Raw genomic sequence first — 21143 nt, 5'->3', positions numbered from 1 at the left:
GGCGAAGAAAAGCAGTGGGGCATGCAAATGCCTAGTGAGCACAAAGTACTTGCTAAGGGTGCGGATGGATGCAGGAATCCAAGGAAAGAGCCTTGTCTCAAAGTGGTCACAGTCGAGGCAGGGATGAGACACATGCTCACCAAAATGCTAACATGAGAAGTGAGTCCTGAAGACCCCTGGACAAAGCCACCCCAGTACTCTCTGTAAAGATCTAGTTTTACAGAAATGGACTCACAGACATAGAAAACAAACTTGTGGTTACCAGAGGCAGGGGGTGGGGAGGGATCAATTTGGAATTTGGGATTAACAGATACAAACTGCTATGTATAGGATGGATAAGCAACAAGGACCTACTGTGTAGCACAGGGAACTATATTCATTATCTTATAATAACCTATAACGAAAAGAATCTGAAAAAGAATATATATGTATATCTAAATTACTTTGCTGTACACCTGAAACATTGTAAATCAACTATACTTCAATAAAAAAATTTTTTAAATAGATCTAGTTTTAGAGTACATATTCCAGAATGAGCTCCTTCAATTTGAATGAACTTCAAAAGTGGCAAGGCTCTGTAGAAGTGACTAACCCAATAGTGTGCTTGCTCCCTCAGATCTCTGGTCTAAAAGAGTGCCCTTCTAGAAAGCTTCTTTTTAAATTTAATTATTTGAATATGTAATACATGCACATGGCGTAAAAAATACAGGAGGAAGGTATATAATGAACAGTAATTCTGTCACCCCAGTCACCCGCCAGCCTGTTACCTGCCTCTCCCACATCACTGTTTCCAACTTCTGGTGTCCTCTTCCAGAGATATTTTATGTCTGTGTAACATAATCTCTTTCTCTCTCTACACATGCACACACAAACACACACACACACACCTCTTTAAACATAAATAGGAATATACCATATATTCTGTCTATGCCTTGTTTGTTTCACCTAGAAATATATCTGGGCTCTGATACCACATGAGCTCATCTAGAGCTTCCTCAGTCATTATAGTGTCTTATTATTAATTTATGGTGTGCCTATTTTAGCATCCCCTATTGGTGGACAGTTAGATTGCTTTTAATCTCTTGCTATTACAGTAATGGTGTCATAAATATACCTACCATACATTATTTTACATTTGAATAAAGTACTTGTAAAGGGCAATACGTTTCTAGAAGTGACTTTGCTGCACCAGCTTGTATATTCATTGAAATTCAGGTAAATATTACCAAGTTGCTTTTTTTTAAAAAATTAAAATTCCTTTATTAATGATAACGATCTATACTCTACAGTATGGAAAGTGTTCATCTTAATTTACAGCTATATTTTTTTATATCTTTATTGGAATATAATTGCTTTACAATGTTGTGTTAGTTTCTGCTGTACAACAAAGTGAATCAGCTGTATGTATACTATAAAGGTCATACCTCTTTCCATTGGTACCAGAAATGTATGAGGGTACCACACTCTTACCAACACATTCTGTTTTTAAACTTCTTGGTGCTTGCCAAACGGGTGAAAAAAATGTTTTCTCATAATAGTTACAATTTGTGTTTCCTATTATCCTGAAAGAGGTTGAGCATCTTAAAAGAATACCTTTAAAAATCACGTACCCTCCAGTCCCTTTTGGAATAGGCAGAGGACAGAATGGAATAATAATTCAGAAACAAAGGTCTCAATCAGCTGAAAGATAATCGTAATAAGTTCCCTGAGGACAAGCACGTGTCTTTTCCCTTTTCATCTTCATTGGTGTGCAAAATTCACTATAAATGTGTGTCAGGTTGAATCTGTGTCACATTGGTATAAGAGGGGGAGTCTTTTTCATATCTGCCCTTCAAACTTTGATGTTTCCCTTTCACGGGTTTGAAAGTGCCTTCCTGAAAAAGTCAGTTCAAAGAGTTCAAGTTTCATTTCTTGTTATAATATTACCGTCTGAAGGACCCATTAAACGATAATACCATTATTTCCGTGACTTTTTTGTTGTATTTTCAAAATCATGGTGTATCTGTGAGGAAGGTGTCAGAACCACATTGGTCTCAGAGTATGAGGAGAAAACATTCTGTGAATTGCTTGGACTCCAAAGCTTGAAGAAAAGTTTCTCAACGGTCTGTATTTGCTACCACATTTTTCATATTGCATCAGCCAGTATTAAGTGTCAGTGAGTTACAGCTCTTTGGTGCATTAACCTTAACTCTAGGACATTTACCAGAGGAGTTCTGATTGCTTGATCCCATGGGAAACATTAGTATTATAATCTACATTATAGCCAGTAGTGAAAATTTTATTAGAATGCAGCATGATATATCAAGATCTCTAAAAAGAAAAGAATCATTTTTGCAATTTGACTTTGCAACCATTAAAACTTTCTATAAACATAGATCTATGCATCCAATAAAGAGCATCCAAATGAAGCTTTTTGTACACTCAAATATTTCAAATTTTAGGATAAAACAGTTAGTGGCAATAAAGTCGATATTTATGTTTCTTGTTCTGCTCCCTTAGGAGTAGAAAAATATCTGTTTTTAGTCACCAAGTTTCATGCTAGAAGCCACGTAAAAAAAGATTATGGATTAGATCTCATTCCCTCTCTTCTTCCCTTCCTTCCTCTTTGCTTCCTTCCCTTTCATCATGTATTAAGGAGCTATCACATGCTAATCACTGGGATAGAGTCAAAAGCGTATGTAATTGAGCTTATAAGTATCACCGTATGTTTTCTCAGCCTTTGTATGGGCAATCTTTTTCCTTGAAAACCTTTCTGCTGGCAACAAACACCAAGAAAGTAGCTGATTTCACAGCCCAGATCTAGTGGTAAAACACCACTTTCTTGTGTAAAAATTCATGCAAGTGCCAGAGTGCTTGAAATTCTATCACTAGGGTTTTTATTCATTTGGTTCAAAGCATTACCCACAAGGTCCCTGTTTAAATGTAAATATATAACTTGAAATAGATAACAAACTGATAGGTACTGATATGATATCTGGGATTTAAAAAATTAGATTAACCGTCATCTAGCTGAGAACTGACTCCTGAGGAAACAGAAACCCCAAGTGGGTGATGTTTGATGAGGGATGGGGTAGACCAGAACATGGGATATTGCTGGAGATTTGAGAGGATGCACCAGGCAAGGGCCCTACAACCTAGGTGGGTGAGGATAGCTGCTCCATTGTCTCTGGATACTAGGAAACCTGGTGCTGCTGGGGCCACGGTCCCTTCTCTGGGTATCTCTGCCCTTCCCTCTTAGGCAGTGACTGGCATTTGTGGTGAGCTCCCTGCTGTTTGTAGGATGAGGACTAAGCTCCCCTGCTGGCCTGTGCTCTATTTTCAACTCCAACTCTCATCTTGGTCTCTGCTCCTCTGCTGACCCTCAGCCAGGGGAATTATCCCCCAAAACCAGCCTGATGCACTTTTCCCCATGCCTTTGTTCCCTCTGCTGCTTGTGTTGAGGATGGTCTTCCTGACAAATGCTGACTTATTTCTCAAGGCCCAGTTCAGAAATCCCTTCTTCCTTGAAGACTTTTGTACCTTTGCTATCTTCACATCCTGATCCCCACGTAGAGTTGATGCCCCCCTTCTTTGGGCACTCACTGAATTCTATAGCACTTCTAGCATGGCATCTATAACTCTGCAGCACTTAATGGTTTCCCTGTCTATCCCCCTTCTAGATTCCAAGCACCTTGAGGGCAAGGGCCATGTCAAACATATCTCAGGGTCCCTAGCCTCAGTGCCTGGCAGATAGCATAACCTTATACTTTTTGGCTAAATAAATAACAAATCTATGAATGTCTTAGAGAGGAGACCTAGTGATGTATAGAAGAATTTATAGATTAGGAAGATCGGGTTTTGCTTCTTAAAAACTTCATTTGATCAGGTATTTCTTGAGCACTTAATACTTGTGTCACTGTGATTTAATCACAGGTCCCGTTTACTGACAGCTTCGTGTACTATCTAATGCTCAACACAACCTAAGACGTATATATTATTATCCCCTTTTTTTTGGATCAGGAATTGAGTCTCAGCAAGATTAGTAAATTTGTTCGGAGCTCCACAGTTACTATTCAAGGTTCAAAACCAAGGCTGTCTGACTCCAAAACACTGGCACTTTCTGAATTGCTGCAGTAAGCTAGGGACCCAGGGGATGCAAAGGTGCTGCAAGCATTTGCAGTCTAGTGGCAGAGGATAAGCATGCACCTTCAACTCTATCTAATCCCAGGCATTGGAGAACTGCTATAATAAAGGTATAAACAAAAAGATTTATAACCAAACACTTGTGTATACTCAGAGTTTTACCCTCACAATATATAATTAACCTCTATTGTTCACGTATCTTATAAACAGATATGAAAATAGATTCATTGCAACTTCAAGTGCATACATTGGGTTGCATGCACATTATGATACTTTGGTTTCTCTCAGTGAACCAAATTCAGCCAGTGATCACTGGCCTAGGGCTCACCCAACTCAGGGAGTGTCTGTGAGTGACAGTCCAAGGTTTGCCTTTGTTTGAATTAATAGCCTTGGCATTATGGATTTAAACATGGAGTAGACTGGCAGGGTCACGGTGGTGGATTGGAGTATCAGGATTAATTTAGAAGTTGTTTGAGGTCGAATCCGAACCACGTCATGCTGTAGCCCATCCGAATAGGTGATGTGTATATTCTAATGAATAAACTGGACAGTTCATGTGGGGAAAGCACTAATAGTGGATGGGAATGTAGCCAAGTGAACACATGAAGACCAAAAGTTTGGCAAACGCAGGGAATGGTTATTTGGGGCAGAGTGGGAAAACATATGGCCACTCAGACTAGACCACCCAGGCTTGGTTGGCTGATGTGCTAATCACTGTGGTGTGGATGTCTGCCCAGCCAACTCCTACCTCCTGCTCTCCTTGTAAAAGGACTTGGGTGGGAGAGGGTCCAGATAGAGGGGGCAGAGAGACTCTATCTCCAGAGACAGTCATCAGGAGAGACACTCCAGTGGGGTCATCCTGATGCTAACTTGTTCCCAATCAAGATGACTTTCTGAGAAGTTGTTCTAGGAAGTAATCTGGGCTTTTAGTTTATCCTTGAGAGATCTGAGGGGTTAGCTGAAGAGAAGAGCCAAAGGAATTAGAATTACATTCTGATGAGGTGGCAGAAACCCCAAAATAACAGTGACCTAAAAAAAAACTCTATTACTATTTCATATTAAAGAAACCCAGATGTGTCCTTCTGGACCTGATATCTCACTCTACAATGTCAGGGACCAGTCTCCTTCTGAGCATGTGACTTATACTACATGACCCAAGGTGGCTGCTCAAGCTCCTGCCATTGCATCCTTATTCCAGAAGGAGAGAGGAGAAAAAGGGGAAGAAGAGCATGCTCCCTTTAAGCACAGTTCCTAGGTGCTGCACACAGAACTACCTATGGTTGTACACCTAGCTGCAAGGAAAGCTGAGAACTGTAGTTTTATTCAGAGTGGCTACATGCCCAGCGCTAAATTAGAAGTTCTTTTATTAAAGAAGGGGAGAAATAATTTTGCAGGACAACCATCGGTCTTTGACACTTTAAAGTAGACAGGAGGAACCTCTTGAAGTTCTGTGAGCAGTTGGGGCTGAGATCTCAGGGTTGGTTACTCCGGGTCTGCATCTTGAGCATTACCAGGAGCTGCTGTATGCTTGTGGGCTGAAGAGAAGGCAAAGAGGGTAGAGAGTGCGCTTGTTTTCCGAGGCATGGCACATAACAAGCAGTTGGATCCTGGGTAGACCCACCATGTGGATCAGCGACATCTCCTGACACCTGCTCCTCAGAACAGCAGTTCTGCAAAATGGTAGAAGGTATGACTCAAAAGATGAGGTTCTAAAATAAGCTTTGTACAACACTGATTTACAGACATTAAGCAGGCCTCTTTATGGTGAGAAGTCTCAAGACCTTTAGTGTGGACTAATGAGTACTCTGCAACTCCAAGAGGAGAATAAGGCACTCAGCGTTTCCCCCTGTCCACAGTGCCTCTCCAGGGTCCTGGGGAGCTCGCCTCGTGGACTTCTCAGAGATAGGCAGGATAAGGGACTCTGCAGTTGGTTCTCCTGATGCCGTCTCTGACAATGTGAGTGACAGCAGATTGATGTTGCAGGGGGAGATCTGGTGGGGCAGCAAAAAGCCGAAGATGCTGAGGCTCAAGTTGAAAAAGTAGGAAGTTATTTGCAATCCGGATGAAGCAGCAAAGGCACAAGGATTAAAGTGGAAACTCTCAGATAAAATGGTGTGGAAAGAACTCTGATCCTTTTTCCAGGATGGCAGAGGGAGAGGACTTGATTGCTCCCACCTCAACAAAGATTAGCAATGTGTTCAAACTCACAGGATTGGGCTCACTCCATGTGTAACCCACAGGCCAAGCACAGAGCCAGAGCACCATTAACCATATACTTCCACAGACCTTAGCTTTTCTGGATACAGGGCTTATCATCAACACTGTTTGTAAGCTGAAATGTAGTCCTCCAAAAATATATAGGATTATCCTTCCCCCAGATTTAAAAGTTTGCATTTAGGTAAAACTTTCCCTTTCCCCTGAAAGGTGTAGGGAAAATAAACTTCCATAGTAGTGATTGATGGTGGTGGTGATGTTTGTATGTGATGGAGAAGTGGGACTGGCCTCTCCTATTTTCCCCTTGTCTCCGCGTGGGGTTCTCTACGTTTCTTTTTCTTTGCAAATCTCACCTTTGACAGGGTGAAGGAACAGAGGAGGAACAAGAGAATAGTTTTCTCTTGCAGCATACATCCCTCCTCCTTCATCCTATGTTCTCTTACTCCTGACTCAGTCTTTCCACGTTGACTGAAACATGCTGCTCCGACAGTCTTCTGGATGTCCCTTGTCCCTTTCCATTTTGGGGGTTCCCACTGTGTACTTCGTCTTTACCAGAGAGATCAGAGCTTGCCTACTGGCTTTTCTAAATGTTGGGAGTACACAGCCATGGCTTTGTGAGACTGCACCTCCACAGGGGCGCCTCGGTCATGGTCCAGGCTGGGGGTGGGGCAGTGTTCCCGGCTGCGACTGAGGAGCAGGTAGGGGATCTGCCAGAAGGTACCGGGTGAGGCCTGAATTCCCTGTGCGTACGAACTCTCCCAGTTATCTTTAACCTTCTTAAAGCTGCCCTTGTTGATTATTTTAACCTGATTTTACCAGAATAAACATGTTCAAGGTGGAAGTTAGAGGTAAAGGCAAAGTCACACTCATTCTCCCTTCCCTCTGCCCATTGCACTGATCTGGCCACTTGGTGCAGCTCTACAGAGTGGAAGAGAAACTTTCCTAGTCTTGTTTGTTTCCATGTCCATTGGAATTTAAAGTAGAGAGCAATTGTAAGTAACGGAGAGTCTCTACTTTCTATATTTGAAGATTAGTCCTACAGAAGGTTTTTCCAGAACGACTTGATATGACCTAAGGAATGTTACCAGCACTGCCTAGGGACACTGTTCTATGCACAAGCATGTCTCACTTGGGAGGATCATTTGCCCCAAAGCTGTGGAAAACCAGCAGAGGGAAAGACAAGAGAATCCATCAACATGTGATCTAAGTCTTGGTGGCTATTTACTGGATTCATAAGCCTAAATTACTGATGAAGAGGAGAGAAAATAGCAGAATTGTGAGTGGCCTTCATAATCTGTGCTAAAGGGGAGAGGCACCTATACACCTGAGGAGGGTGAAAAAACAAAAACAACCCACAGGCATCAAGAGGATGAAGTTCAGGAAGCTCTGGCCAGGGCCGCTTAAATAAATCTGTCCTGGACCCTAAACTTGAGAATCTCCCATTGAGACCTGATAAATGTGCCACTTCATTTCTCTGAGTTGTGTCTTCCATATGTGGCTAAACACTTCAACACTTCAGACCACATCCTTTCTGATTTCACAATTTTTCCGAACAAAGTGGGTATGAAAACCTGAAATCTTGGATGTAAGAAAAAAACATCTGTGGACTGACCAAGCAAAATGTTGAGCTGCCCGAGGCTGCAGAGCAGGGAGACAATATAGGCATTTACAGTCCGGGCCTTCTGGAATCCTCGTCCAGAAGTGCTGGACGAAGGTTCCATAGAGGGCTGCCTCCCTCCCGGCTCCTGCCCAAGCTGCTCCCTCTTTCAGACATCACACATCGCTGGCGACAAACAGAGAGCTTCTTTCTTTCCCCGAGTGGGAAAAATAGTCTCAAATTTTGTGATGTGTATGAAAGGGGGGGGGGTATTCTTTACTTTTTATTTTTTACCCTCATTAAATATTTTGAAATCAATCTACATTCACTGCCCCCTTCCTCCATCCCATTCTTCACCCCTTTCTCAGTGGCACATAATTTTTAGGTCTAGAATACTTTCAAAACCCATAAAGAATGAACTTCCACTAGCCAATTGGTTTTCCATCATACATGTCACATACATAAACAACATATGTGGCACTATCCCACATAACACAATTAAAAGATGTAAATACAGGGTCTTTCAGATAAATCAACAGCGCGAATAAATACACTATCAAATGTTTTACATATGTGCATCTTTAAAATTATAAACATGCACATCTGTTTAAGTTGTGTATATGCAAAGTTGACACACAAGTAAAAGTTGGTGATACTATTTCTCTACCCAAACTGTTAGAAAAATGTCCATGTGTGTGTGAGCAGAAAAATTAGGCACAGTCTAAAAACAATATATATTTCCAACATACATTTTTATATAAAATGAAATTATATACGCATCTAACTTGGCATTTGCATTCACCTCCTTTGTGAGCAATATGTTGAAAGGATGGTTTTATTATTTATATGGTGCCTGCTGGAACCTGCTAAGGATAATTATGACTGAGGGATTAAGGTAAAACCAGACCTGTGATAGAAGCTCAGACCTCACCCTCATCTGGGGTAGCTCTGTGAAGTGGGCAGGGATGCAACAGTAAAATGAGATGAGTGGTGATTCAGTGACACCAAAGGGTGCCTCTGCCTATAAATATTAGTACATCTGCACAGGCCACCGAGAGCTACCAGTCACACTGGTGTCATTCACATGGCAGCTGGGGGGCGGGCAGAGGCCAACTTTCTGTCAGGCAGCTCAGTGCATAAGCTCAGAAGCTGGGTGCAGAAGGAAGACATTCTAATTCTCACACCTACTCCTTTAAAGTTGACATATTTTGTGGGTGCCAGTTTCTATCATACTGCAAAATAATTAGCACTGAAAAATACACTTTTTTTAATGTTTGAAGAAGTCGGGATTTGGTAACTGTTCTAAACAAAACACAATCACAACCACAAACACATAGGTAATTGGGGTCCCCAAATGCAAAATGACCTCATGTGCAAGAGGGAAGTGATATCATAGATCCTGATCCCTTGATGCAAATATCCAAACCCTCTCAGGTCCAACATTCACGGACCTGAGGCCCAGGTACATTGGATCTCTCTCTCACTCTTCAATGAAGGGAGAAAATCCAGCCAATGTACATTATCTCAGAGTCATGGGATGTCCCCTGGTGGTGGGCCATGTAGTGGCCGCTTGGTCTATAAGACCCAGAGGGGCTACAGTTTGCTCAAAGAACTGGTTAGTGACAGAGCAAGATCTAGAATCTGGGTCTAGTCCAGCAACCTTTTTTTAAAATTAATACTTTTTTTCAAGTAGTTTTAGGTTTACAGAAAAAATTGAGTGAAAAGTGCCAAGAGTTCCCATATGCATTCTCTTCTATCCACCCCAATTTCCCCTATTTTTTTTTACCATGTTGCATTAGTGTAGTACATTTGTTGCAGCTAATGAGCCAACACTGATATATTATTAACTAATGTCCACAGTTTATATTATGGTTCACTCTTTGTGTTGTACATTATATGGGTTTTGACAAATGTAAAATGACGTGTAGCCACCATTATAGTACTACACAGAATAGTTTCATTGCCCTAAAGTTCCCTTGTGCTCCACCTACTTATTCCTCCCCACAGCCTGTCTCCAAACCCTTGGCAATCACTGACCTTTTCCTGTCTCCACAGTTTTGCCTTTTCCGGAATCTCATATAGTCGAATCATACAGCACATAGCCTTTTTAGATTGACTTCTTTCACTTAGCAATATGTATTTAAGGGTCCTCCATTTCCTTTGGTGACTTGATAGTTCATTTCACTTTACTGCTGAATAATATTCCATTATTTAGATGTACCAAAGTTTGTTTATCCATTTACTTATTGAAGGACATCTTGGTTGCTTGCAAGTTTTGGCTGTTATGAATAAAGCTGCCCTATCGGTAACCTTTTCAACTATAGCACATTTTTTCCATATAGACTCAACATCAAACGTCAAGACTTTGCAAGATCTATTCCTAAAAGTGATTGCATCTGGCGATGTTTGAGCCCAATCAGACCTTTCCAGTAGTACCTGCCCTGTGCAAACTCTGTACTTCCAAGAGACCCCTCTATTCTATCTCTGAACCACCCTAAATATAACATACCCATTCCAATGTCTGTTCTCTTATTCCCATCTCTTTATTCTATTTAGAAGTTTTTCTTCCCTCCAATCTGACAATCTGAATCTTATTCACCCTTCCCATCCCCTTCACATCCTACCTCTTCAATGAAATAGCCCCTCAACATTGAGAAAAGAGCAGTCAGACAGATGCTCTTCTACCTAGCTCTTCTACCTTACTAGCTCTGTGCCCTTAGGCAAGTTACTTCTTGTGGTTCAGTTTTCCTATCTGTAAAATGGATTGAATACTATTAACATTTCAGGTTCTATATAAAGTGCTCGGAATACTTCCTGACACGTCAATAAATGATGATGCCCTCCTTCTCCTCTTATCACTGTCATAATCACTGCCAAGTCCAGAATCGATTTCTCCTTCTTCTGGATTCGCATAGCCGCCTGTGTGTGTCCATGTCCTGTCTCCAAGCTAGAGTGTGTGTGTGGGGGTGGGGCAGAGGGAGTGCTTAACGCTTTGGAGCCAGGCAAGGTTTCTGAATTGCAATCTTTTTGATATTAAATTGGTGAGTTTAAACAGCAACTCCTGTGTTTATGGAATCCTGTCCCATCTAACCTCTTTGTGTCTGTGTGGGGTGTGCAAACATCCCTAAACATCCACTTTTGCTGGGGTTTCAGCAGGATGGTCTTGTTGGGTACCCAAACATTCCTGAACGAGTAAGAGAATGTAAGTCTCAGTGGGGAGGTATGGGAGTTTGTGGCTAGTGTGCTCTTATGCTTTTCTCTCCATCACTCATGGCTAAGGATCCCACTGGAGGATAATTCAGACTCTCTGGTCTTCTCTTGTTGGTTTCCTATCCCTATTTCAGGCTAAAGCTGGGGAGGGGACTGAGATGAGAGCCCAGCTTTGAACCCACAATGATGAAAGTTTTATTGGGGGTGAGAAAGTTATAATGAGTAGGAAAATTAGAAAAACAAATAACTTGTATTTAAGTGGCCCCTTACCAACCTGATGACATCTGAGTGTACTATATGTAGAAATAATGCAACATTATTTATGTACATATTCCATAGCCTTGTGGGATTCGGTACCTCTAGAAAATCATCAACTCTGCTGTGCAGGCCACATAATCGGTCTTAAGGTCTTATATTATGGATCAGCATACATTTTCTGTGAAGGGCCAGAGACTAAATATTTTAGGCTTTGGGGGCCATATAGTCAGTTGCAACTACTCTGTTGCCATATTGCAAAAGCAGCTATGGACAATTTGTAAACAAATGGTAAACAAATGGGCAGAGCTGGTGTGCATTGAAATATAAATTTCATATAGTTTTCACGTCACAAAATATTATTCTTTTTTAATCAACCATTAAAAAAATGTAAAAACCAGTTGTCTGTACAAAAAGAGATGGCAGCCCTATCAGGCTGTATTTTGCTGACCCCTGCTTTGTAAAATCACAGAGAAGACTGGCTTAGAATTGGCGTGAATCAGGCCCACCTCTTTGATGGAGTGAAGATGATGAAAGAGGAATTTGGTAGCCCTTTGTCTCATTGCTTTCAATCTGAGCCTAAATCCATAGATCTACCAAATCACCTCATGTTAAGTGGTCAAGTCAGTGTAGTATTTCTCAGTCTTGGCACTACTGACATTTTGGGCCAGATAATTCTTTGTGTGTGTGTGTGGCGGTGGGGGGGGGGGGGCGGGGGGTGCCCTGAGCATTGTAGGATGTTTAGCTGCATCACTGACCTCCACACACTGGATGCCAGAGGTACCCCTCTTCTACTCCAGTTGTGACAACCAAAACCATCTTCAGACATTGCCAATGTCCCTTGGGGGCAAAGTCAACCCCAGCTGAGAACCACTGAGTTAGTGAAACAGCCAGAGTGACAGAAAATTCGGTAAACCCTTACCAACCAACTAACTGGCACAGAGAAGTGTGTGTGTGTGTGAGTGTGTGTGTGTGTGTGTGTGTGTGTGTGTGTCCTGACAGGGCAGTCTTCCTGAGATTCCCATGGAGGAGGGAGAAGAATAGTTTGCCTTCTCAAAGACAAAAGTGTAATCACAAAAAATGCTTCCCCTGAAGGGGGCACAACCTCAGGACAGACGACCCTGAGGTCCCATAGTTTAGCAGAGCCCTTTCATTATCAGGTAATCAAGTCAGGCTCCACAGCAAGTAAATAGGGCTCTGAGATTTTAATAAGGCCTTTATTGCATGATCACTCTTTAAATGGCAATTTAAAAAGTCTTCTGTTTTTAGTGGGGAAAAATACCTCCTCCTTTCAATGGAGAAGTAACCTCAGCAAGAATGGAATCATTCCATTTTTTAACCAGGAGAAAAAAAAGATAGAGAAAAAAAAAAGTAGAGAAAAAAGAGAGGATCTTTCCTAGGAGGTGGTGGCGAGTGTTTAAATTCAAAGGAAAGTTTGCATGAACGGATTTAACCTGGGCTTCCAGTTAGAAAATGTTGACTGAGAACTGCTATGGTGTGGAGAGTGGTCACTGCTCAGGGTCTGGCCCCTGGTGGATTATCAAGAGAAATATCCGTCATAGATGTCGTATTAAGAACTTGTTGCTTAAACAAACAAGAAAACAGACAAAAAAGCACAGGCTGAATGAAACATTTGGCATGGTTTTTTACTTTACGGGACACCATTCTGCACTGGTTCTTTACCATTTCCAGTAAAACTGACATAGAAGCATTAGTTTTGCCATTGAAACAAGTAGATGCTCTGTTGGCACTGCCTTTTGCTTTTCTACTGCGGCAGCTACGGCTATAGGAAAAAAGTCAAGTCTCAGCTGTTTGCCAAGAGCCTCCCTAACTCACCACCTCCCATCCAAAATTCAAAAGAAAACAAAAATAATCCAAAAGCCCTTTGATTCTGTGGAGGAAGTTAACTGAAATTACCCAAGTGGGTTACTGCTCTTCCTTCACTCATTTGCCACAAATCAGTTTGTTTTTATTTGCCTCAAAACTCCCATTAAATAAAATTTGTCTTGTAGTACACAGATCATTTCCCATGACCAAAATGCAGATCTGTCTCCTTTTCCTAGTAAAGAATCTGAGCTATGTTTCTTTTCAACAAATCCCTATTCTCCAACCCATATTATACATTTCACCATGTTTTGTCTGCTTGTCTTCTGATTCCAGCTGTGTCACTTTTGTTATCATGCTTTTGTGTCTCTGGACAAACGTCGTAGGGTAGCAGCAAGGCAAGGATGCCTCCGGTACACTATTAACCCACACTCGGTTCTTTTGAGCCAGCATCCTAACCAATGACCTACACCCTCTCTCTGTCGACAGGAGCATTTTTTTTCCTAATGCATATTTTAGTCTTGATTGACCATCAACCATATGGCACGATTGTCCTGTGGGTAAGTTTATTATTAACAGCTCACAGCTGGAGTTACAATAACTACACACGGCTGTGACATTGCACTAATTGACCAAGACACGTCTGAGAACAAGATGCAGAAAGTGGCCCGTGCAAATTACTTCAAGCAGAAATGGAGAGCTTAGTGGGAAACACCGGTTTCAGATTAGAGGTTTCTATGTTAAGACCAAATTGGTGTGGGGAGAGAGGCTGGCTAGAGGAAAGGGGAAAGAAAGAGGAGGTACATGAGTCATGCAAAGGCATTCTTCTGAGCCTCCATTGGGTCTTTATTGAAATGAATTATTTAAATCAGATTCCTGTTAATGAGAAAGAAGCAACCACACTTACAGTGCCATTAATCCTGAATTTTTAAGTGCTCAGACAATTAAATCACTAAATCCATTGGGTACCTTCTGTCCATATTTCCCTGTCTAGCCTCGCTGTCATAGGCGAGGCTAAGCAAGGTTTGAGAACAGCGTGTGCTGTGTTAGCTACATCACTTAGCATTAAAGTTGAGGAAGCCCGAGTTTGGAGGGAGCCTGAGTGTTGTCTGCACGAGCGAGCGGGGTGATGAGGGGCAGGGACCCTGGCCAGGGGTTGTGCATGAGTTAACAGGCTACCACCGGATCCTCTGGGGAAGGCTCCTGGAAATTCTGGAATGTGAATAAGCTGTCTGTGCATCTCTCAGTAAATTTCTTTCTCAGATGTTTCCAGCCAGTGCGACTCGATTGAGAAATGACTGGGGGAGAAGAGGGGAGAAAGCCAATAAGCTCAGTGTCTTATAAATCAGCAACATGGAGCCGAACTGGAACTGTCAAACTGTGGAAAAACCTGCTGCCGTGCGAGCTTGTGAGTCTTTTCCAAAACAAAATCTAACCCTTGCCTTGCTCTCTAGATGGGAGAGGGCTTAATTCAAGTTCATGGAGGAGTGAGGAGTGCAAGAAGAAATATGGTTTGCTAAGAAAATAAAAAAGAATCAACTCAAGGTAGTGCATATGCAACATGTTCCAAGTGCGATCTTGGCTCAGGCACAGAATTACAAGTGGGGTCATGAAGACTAGCTCAGAGCTGTCATTAGTAAATCCCGCCAAGAGATCCAATAATACTCTCTGCTTCAAAGGCAAACTAACCAAATAGCCCTGTAGTCTACCAGTGGCATCATCCCCATTTTATGGATGAGGAAACTAAGGCACAGAAAAGGTAAGTACCTTGCCTGGGGTCATGTCCAGCACCAGAATCCATGCTCCCAACCACTACGGCACTGGTCTCTCTTTACAGACATCACAGACTCCAGGTTATAAGCCCTGCTCTAGGCAGTAGGCAGGTCTCATCCTGACAGTTCACATTCTAAGAAAGTCCCACTCTGCCATTCTGTGCCTCAAATGCATCCTGAGTCTGGAGTTGTGCCTATGTTGCTTAATCATTCCATACCTATACGTGTCTGAGATTGTTAGTGCTTTTTTCCCCACGTCTTTATACCAGTTGCTGAAAAACAGCTTTAAATTTGGAAACCCAGGCTTTTGGAGGCTCCAGTTAGGTTTCCAATGGCAATTGTAAGTCTGCCAGATTGCACTGTCCCCGACATGTGGAGGCGTGAGGGTCAACCCCTTGTGCACCAGGCCTGAAGTTCAGTTACTGTTGCTGGGGAAACCATAATTGAATTTCCTGAATTATACACAGTGCGATAGAATGTTGAATAACCATATTTATTTGCCTTCCAGGCCCTGTAGCATCTGTTGTTCAGCTCACAAAGCGTCTATTGACTGAAAGAGGGGTTTGTTGATCCAGAAAGCTGCGATGGGCACATGAGGCAGTGGGAGCCTGAGGACTCCTGTGCAGGGCTGAGATTTCTCATCCAGTTCAGCAGTCTCCAGCCAAATGGCCTGGCACCGGAAAACCCGAGAATACGGCTGAGACCCTCGCGTGAAATTGATCCTTTTCTCCCCTGATGCACTCACTTCTTGTCTTAGGGGGAGAGAGAGGCAGTGCAGGAAAGGGGTCATATGGAAAAGGAGAGGAAGCAGGAAGGAGGCAGAGGGGATGGGAAGGGAGAGACAAGTGGTAGAAGAGGGTTGCAAGGTCAAAGGCCACTCTGCACAGGAGAGGATGGCTGGGGACAGGGTGTGGCTTGGGGGATGGCTCCAGAGGTGAAGGAGACACATTCCAGCCCTCCAGGGGTTAACTGCCTAGGTGGGGCTCTAGATACTTAAACATATTATCAAAGGTCTACAAGCAAAGAACTGGGGAATCAGAGGAAGGGTCCCTTAGCTCTGATGAGCAGGTTGGGAAAAGATCTGTGCACTTGGTAGCATTTAAGATGGCCCTTAAAAGATGAGTAAGATTTCAGTGTGGGATCAGCTTCTTGAACTCAGGGAGCAGCATAAGGGAAAATACAGGTGAGGAGGGTGCAAAAGCCTCCAACGGATGCTGGGGATCCCCTGAGCTTGCCAATCCAGCCATCAGCTTTCCCAAATCCTCACTGCTACGCTGAGCTGGCAAACGAACAAGTGACTTCTCTGGGGCAGAGAAACGCAGTGCAAAGGAGGGAGAAGGTAAGAGCATCGGCTTCAACCTCGGGGACGTGGAGGCCCAGAGCCCTCCCTTCAGACAGGGTGTTCAGTCTGAGGGTCACAGGGTTTTGCAGCTTGAACTGAAGTCTAGGAGTGTCTTCTATTAGAAATTAGTTTCTGTTGAGGCGTGGAAGCTCTGACCATCTGGTGTGGAGTGATTTCTTCCCTGACCCTCGCTCCAGTTTGGCGTTTCAATAACAGGCACGGAGAGTCACACGTCCAGAACCCTGTGACACCCCTCTTCTGATATCCCTTTGTATTCACCATCGGACTTTCCAAAGAATCTGCTTTGTCCACCGTGTTGGAGAGAGCATTTTAGAAGTATTTTCTTCCAGAACAACAAGGTGAAAAGAAATGACTTTTTTCTTTTTCTTTCTATTTTAAAAGCTTTTTTAAAGGGACATTTCAAGCATTTCCAGAGAGTGGAGTATACGGCACGTGAATCCTCAGGCTCTCATCATCCAGCTGTAATAAAGTCTCATCTCATCTCTCCCCAAGCAGAACTTCCCCAGCATCTCCATGGCCCATGGTCCCATCCCCTGGATTATTTTGAAGCAAATCCCAGAGATCGTATCATTTCATCCATAAATACTTCCGTACTTATCTCAGTAAGACAAGGACTTTTAAAAATATGCCATTACAATCCCATTGTCATACCTGAAAATAACAATTCCTTAACAGAATCACTTTTTGGGTCAGTGCTAAAACTTTCCCAGTTGACTCATAAATGTTTATTTACTTATAAGCAGGACAAAGCCTCCACACTGCATTTGGTTATTGTGTCTCTTAAGCCTCTTGAAATCTGTAGATTCCCCTTCACCTTTTCTCCTAGCAATTTGTTTGTTGAAGACACTAGGTTATTTCTGCTGTAGAGTTCACCACATTCTGGATTTTTCAACTCCTAATGAAATAAAAATAAATCTAGGCCATGATAATCAATGGCTGTGAACCCACTTGGTGGAAGGCCAACAGGAAACTTTATAACAGATGAAAAGCCTGACGGGACCTGATGCCACCGATCCAACCTAACATCTCAGGATAACCTGGTGTTCATATCTCCTCCTATGATAAATTCCTACCAAAATATTCTACTGGAGTCCCACTGAGCTCCCAGCTCTAACTACCAGTTAATAGAAAATACAAGGGACAGAAAAACATGAAAAAACACATGATAGGCTTTTTTGTTCTATTTTAATGCAGCAAACGTTTATTTTAAATTTATTTGATTACTCTGTTATTGTCAGGCATTATACTGTGATGTTTTCCTCAAGGATTACTGAGGTATTAGGTATATTTATGCCACTAAATGGACTCCGATTTCTGTAATGTTTTTGTTCTTTTGCCTGCTTTGCGTAGATTTTAATCTACTCTCTAATAACCAGTGACAGTACTGTAACAACTTCTGTAGCCTCTGCGATCTTCCTCCCTAATCTTCCTCCACCTTAGCCCCTCCCCACAAGGTTTTTTCCATTTTACTGTGGATTTAAAAACCAAATATCAACTTTTTCAGAACTTACAAAAGAAAGATTCTAAGTGAGAGCTAGATAGAGTGCCTACTAGTAAATACATAAATAGTAGTGACCAGACTTCTGCAATAATTAAGTTTTTCTGTTTTTTGGTTTTTTTCTCTCTTTCCTAATTCTTGACTGCATTCTGTATAGCCCTGAAGTGTCTGAATAAATGAGATGTAACCCAGTGTTCGTACACTAATCGTATTAGATAGAAAGTTTGGTCACAACACCCATCAATAAGCCATAGTGTGCACAGGAAAATGGCAAAAGTCCAAGGTGGAAAAATCCAAGACTGCACATAAACATGAAAGTTCGATAGGAATGTCACCTGGATTAGGTCATTAGGATAAGCCCATGTGACAGCCTTGCTGTTGACATTCTCTTCTCAAAATACCTTTTCCTTTGGATTCCATGACCTAACGCTCTCCTAATTTTCTCCTACCTCTGGGGCGTCTCTTCAGTCATTTTCCTGGCTCATCTTCCTCCTCCCGGCTATTAAATATTGGAAAATTTCAAGGCTTGATCCACTGCCCTCTTCTCCTTCACATTCTACACCCTCCCTCTGTGATCTCGTCCACGCTTATGGTTTTAATTATTATCTATATGTTGATGACTCCTAAATTTATATCTCCAGCCTAGACTCTCCCCAGAGCTCCCAATCATAAATCCAGTTGCCTCTTCAACATCTCGACTTGGCCATCTCACAGTGCTTCAAACTCTGCATGTCCCAAAACTGAACTCATAGCTTCTCCCTCAAACTCCTTCCTCCTCCAGCCCCTGAATAAATAGCACCTCCATCCACAGATGAGCAAGCCAGACACTTGGCAGCCATCCCTGACACCTCCTTCCCCTTCCCTGCCATGTTCATTGGATCAGGAGGGGTCGCTGATTCTCACTTCCAGCTCTGTTCATGTCTCTTCATCTTCACAGCTGCCACCATGGTCTAAGATCTCAGAATCCTACTCCTGGATTATCTCCAGAGCCTTTCTATTCTCCTCATGTCTACTCTGTGTCCAATCCTTTCTTTGGTCAGTATTCTTTAAAAATAAACCGATCTGTTTATAACTGTATCATCTTCCCAGTGCCTTTAGGATAAAGACTAAAACCCTTACCATGGCTTATAAGGATTATTATGCTACTGGCCCGTACCTCCTTCAGGAGCCTCATTTCATAACCCTCTTCCCCTTGTTCTCTGGGATCTAGCCATACTGATCCAGGAGTTTGGGCCTCAGGACCTTTGTACATGCAGTTGCCTCTGGTAGGACTGCCCTCTTCTCTTCTCCTCTTTAACTAGCTAATTCCGATGTGTCTTTCTAAATTCAATTCTTATAAAATGTCTCCTTTGGCTGCTGGTGTCTCCCCAATGCCATAGTCACAGTTCTTATTCTTTATGATTGAAATAACTTTACAGCTAAGGAAACTGAGGTCCAGAAATGTTATATAACTTGCTTGGCAATCATACATCCAGGTAGTGGCTGTGCTGAAACACACCCTGCAATTATCTCACTTTAATAATAGCTAGATCTGTTGTCAAGTATTAGAGCTCTGTGTCAAGTTCTGGTCTCTAAATGATGTGTAGAAGCTGGAGTGAGTTGAGAGAAAAGGAACATGCTAATTAAAGGGAAGGTGAGTAAGACCTCTAAAGAAAGGTTAAAGGAGATGGAACTGTTTAGTCTAGGATGAGGTAGGGACATGGGAAGAAAAGGAGATTTAAAGTTTTCAAGTTGAGGAGGTTATTACAGTGGAGATGGCAATAAAAATATTTTTTTGAATGACAAAAAAGACAGGGTACAAAAGGCATGTTTGGTCTTTTATCTCCTTAGGGATGAGAAATTTTAGCTGGAAAGGGTTTGGTTTGACAAAAGAAAAGGTGACTAAAAATTTGAACAAAATAAAGTTAGTCCAGAGTCTTTTGGTGTAAGTGGTTAAAAGCAGGATCAATAACTAATCTAACTTCCGTGGTGGTTTCAGTGTTGACTTACCTCAGGCGGGAAGCTGGGCCAGCTGACCTCATGAGGTTGTTTGGAATGAATGAAGGAAAGAGTGGATGTGAAAGTGAGCATTGCCATCGGTCTCAGGCTAGATGGTGCTCCTACCCTGCCTGGTGTGGAAAGAGAAATATTGAGTGGCATGCGTCCCCAAGATCTCATCAGCTAGCTGATCATGCTCAGTTGGCCTTATCTGGTTCCCAGGTGTTTCCATTTATCTCTGATAAACTGTCAGCCAAGAGTCAGCTTTGGAGTGGGAGGTGGGGGAATGAGTGGAGGGGAGGGTAATACCCCAGATGTTTTCCGAGAAGATGGGAGAAAGTTATTCCACAGTACTAATGCATTTCGTCATCCTCTCTGCCTGCAGATGTTAAATTTGGGAATACTTCCAGGTTCCCTTTTCTCTCTTAAAATAAAATTAGTTGTTATTTAAAACACCAGGACCCAATCATCCCCAGGGATATATCTCTTTTGCATAGGGATGAAGCTTTGGGGGTTTAAGAGGATTCTAAGTTTTACTGGCCGTATTTCTTCCCATCTAACCAGTCCTGTGGGCTTTCTCCTTTGGAAATCAGGAAAAATGATAATAAGCAGAGGTGGCATATACTGAATGCCTACCATGTGCCATATAAAGTCAAATCTCCACGGCAACACCATCAGGGCTGGATGAAATTCCATTTTACAGATGGGGAAGTCACCCCAAAATGGTTGTTTCCCCAAGTTCACAAAACTACCAAGTAGCAGAACCTGTTCAAACCCAGGACTGTGTGACTTCAAATAATAATTGCAACCATCTTTAGAGCTTTTTTATGTGCCAGTCATTCATTAAAGCCTATGGAGTAGGTACTATTAGGTCCATTTTGCAGGTGAGGAAACCAAGGCATAGAGACATCCAGCAGCCTGCCCCAGCTCACACAGCTAGTAGGTGGCAGAGTAGACAGCCAGGCAAACAGCTTGGCTACGACCCTGTGCTGATTGTCACCCCCTTTCTACACTCTAGAGAGCTGGGGTTGGCTGGATGCATTTTCTTTTTCTCAGAGTAGCTGATCTGAGCTTTCAAGGTAGAAACTTCTCTTGCCTGTGTTGTCTTATCTTTCCGCTGATCTTCTGTTGTTTGAGCAGCTTCAGGCCCCCCACTCTGTGAGAGCCTTCGCATGCCAAGCCATTGGTTACAGGTGGCAAGGTTGTGGCTCCAGTTCAAGTCTCTCCCCAGGAGTTGGATGTTCCAGAAAGGACACTCTGTTCTGTGGGGCCGTCTCTCTGGCGCAGGCTTTGATCTGGGAAAGGATGAGC

The 21143-nt window shown here is 42.6% G+C and overlaps 1 protein-coding gene across 16 annotated transcripts in view; it reads right to left on the bottom strand.

Moving 5' to 3' along the window:
* LOC309665525 (uncharacterized protein) overlaps positions 1-21143 on the bottom strand; it is a 572167-nt gene that overhangs the window by 58521 nt on the left and 492503 nt on the right. For 6 of the 16 annotated variants that reach the window (XM_082472155.1, XM_082472156.1, XM_082472157.1 and 3 more), the window contains one exon: positions 522-5792. The exons of 7 other annotated variants lie outside the window; for them this stretch is intronic. In XM_082472155.1, the coding sequence (XP_082328281.1) occupies positions 5595-5792 (198 nt within the window). In that variant the 3' untranslated portion in view covers positions 522-5594. Of the gene's footprint in view, positions 1-521; positions 19964-21143 lie in introns of those variants that run through there. 3 more of the 16 variants (XR_014266451.1, XR_014266450.1, XR_014266452.1) reach the window with 3 other exon arrangements.

Source organism: Balaenoptera physalus (assembly GCF_965194825.1).
Source record: "Balaenoptera physalus genome assembly, chromosome: 8".
Lineage (NCBI taxonomy): Eukaryota > Metazoa > Chordata > Mammalia > Artiodactyla > Balaenopteridae > Balaenoptera > Balaenoptera physalus.
The sequence above is the reverse complement of the archived record's forward strand: the minus strand, read 5'-3'. Positions and strand labels throughout refer to the sequence as shown.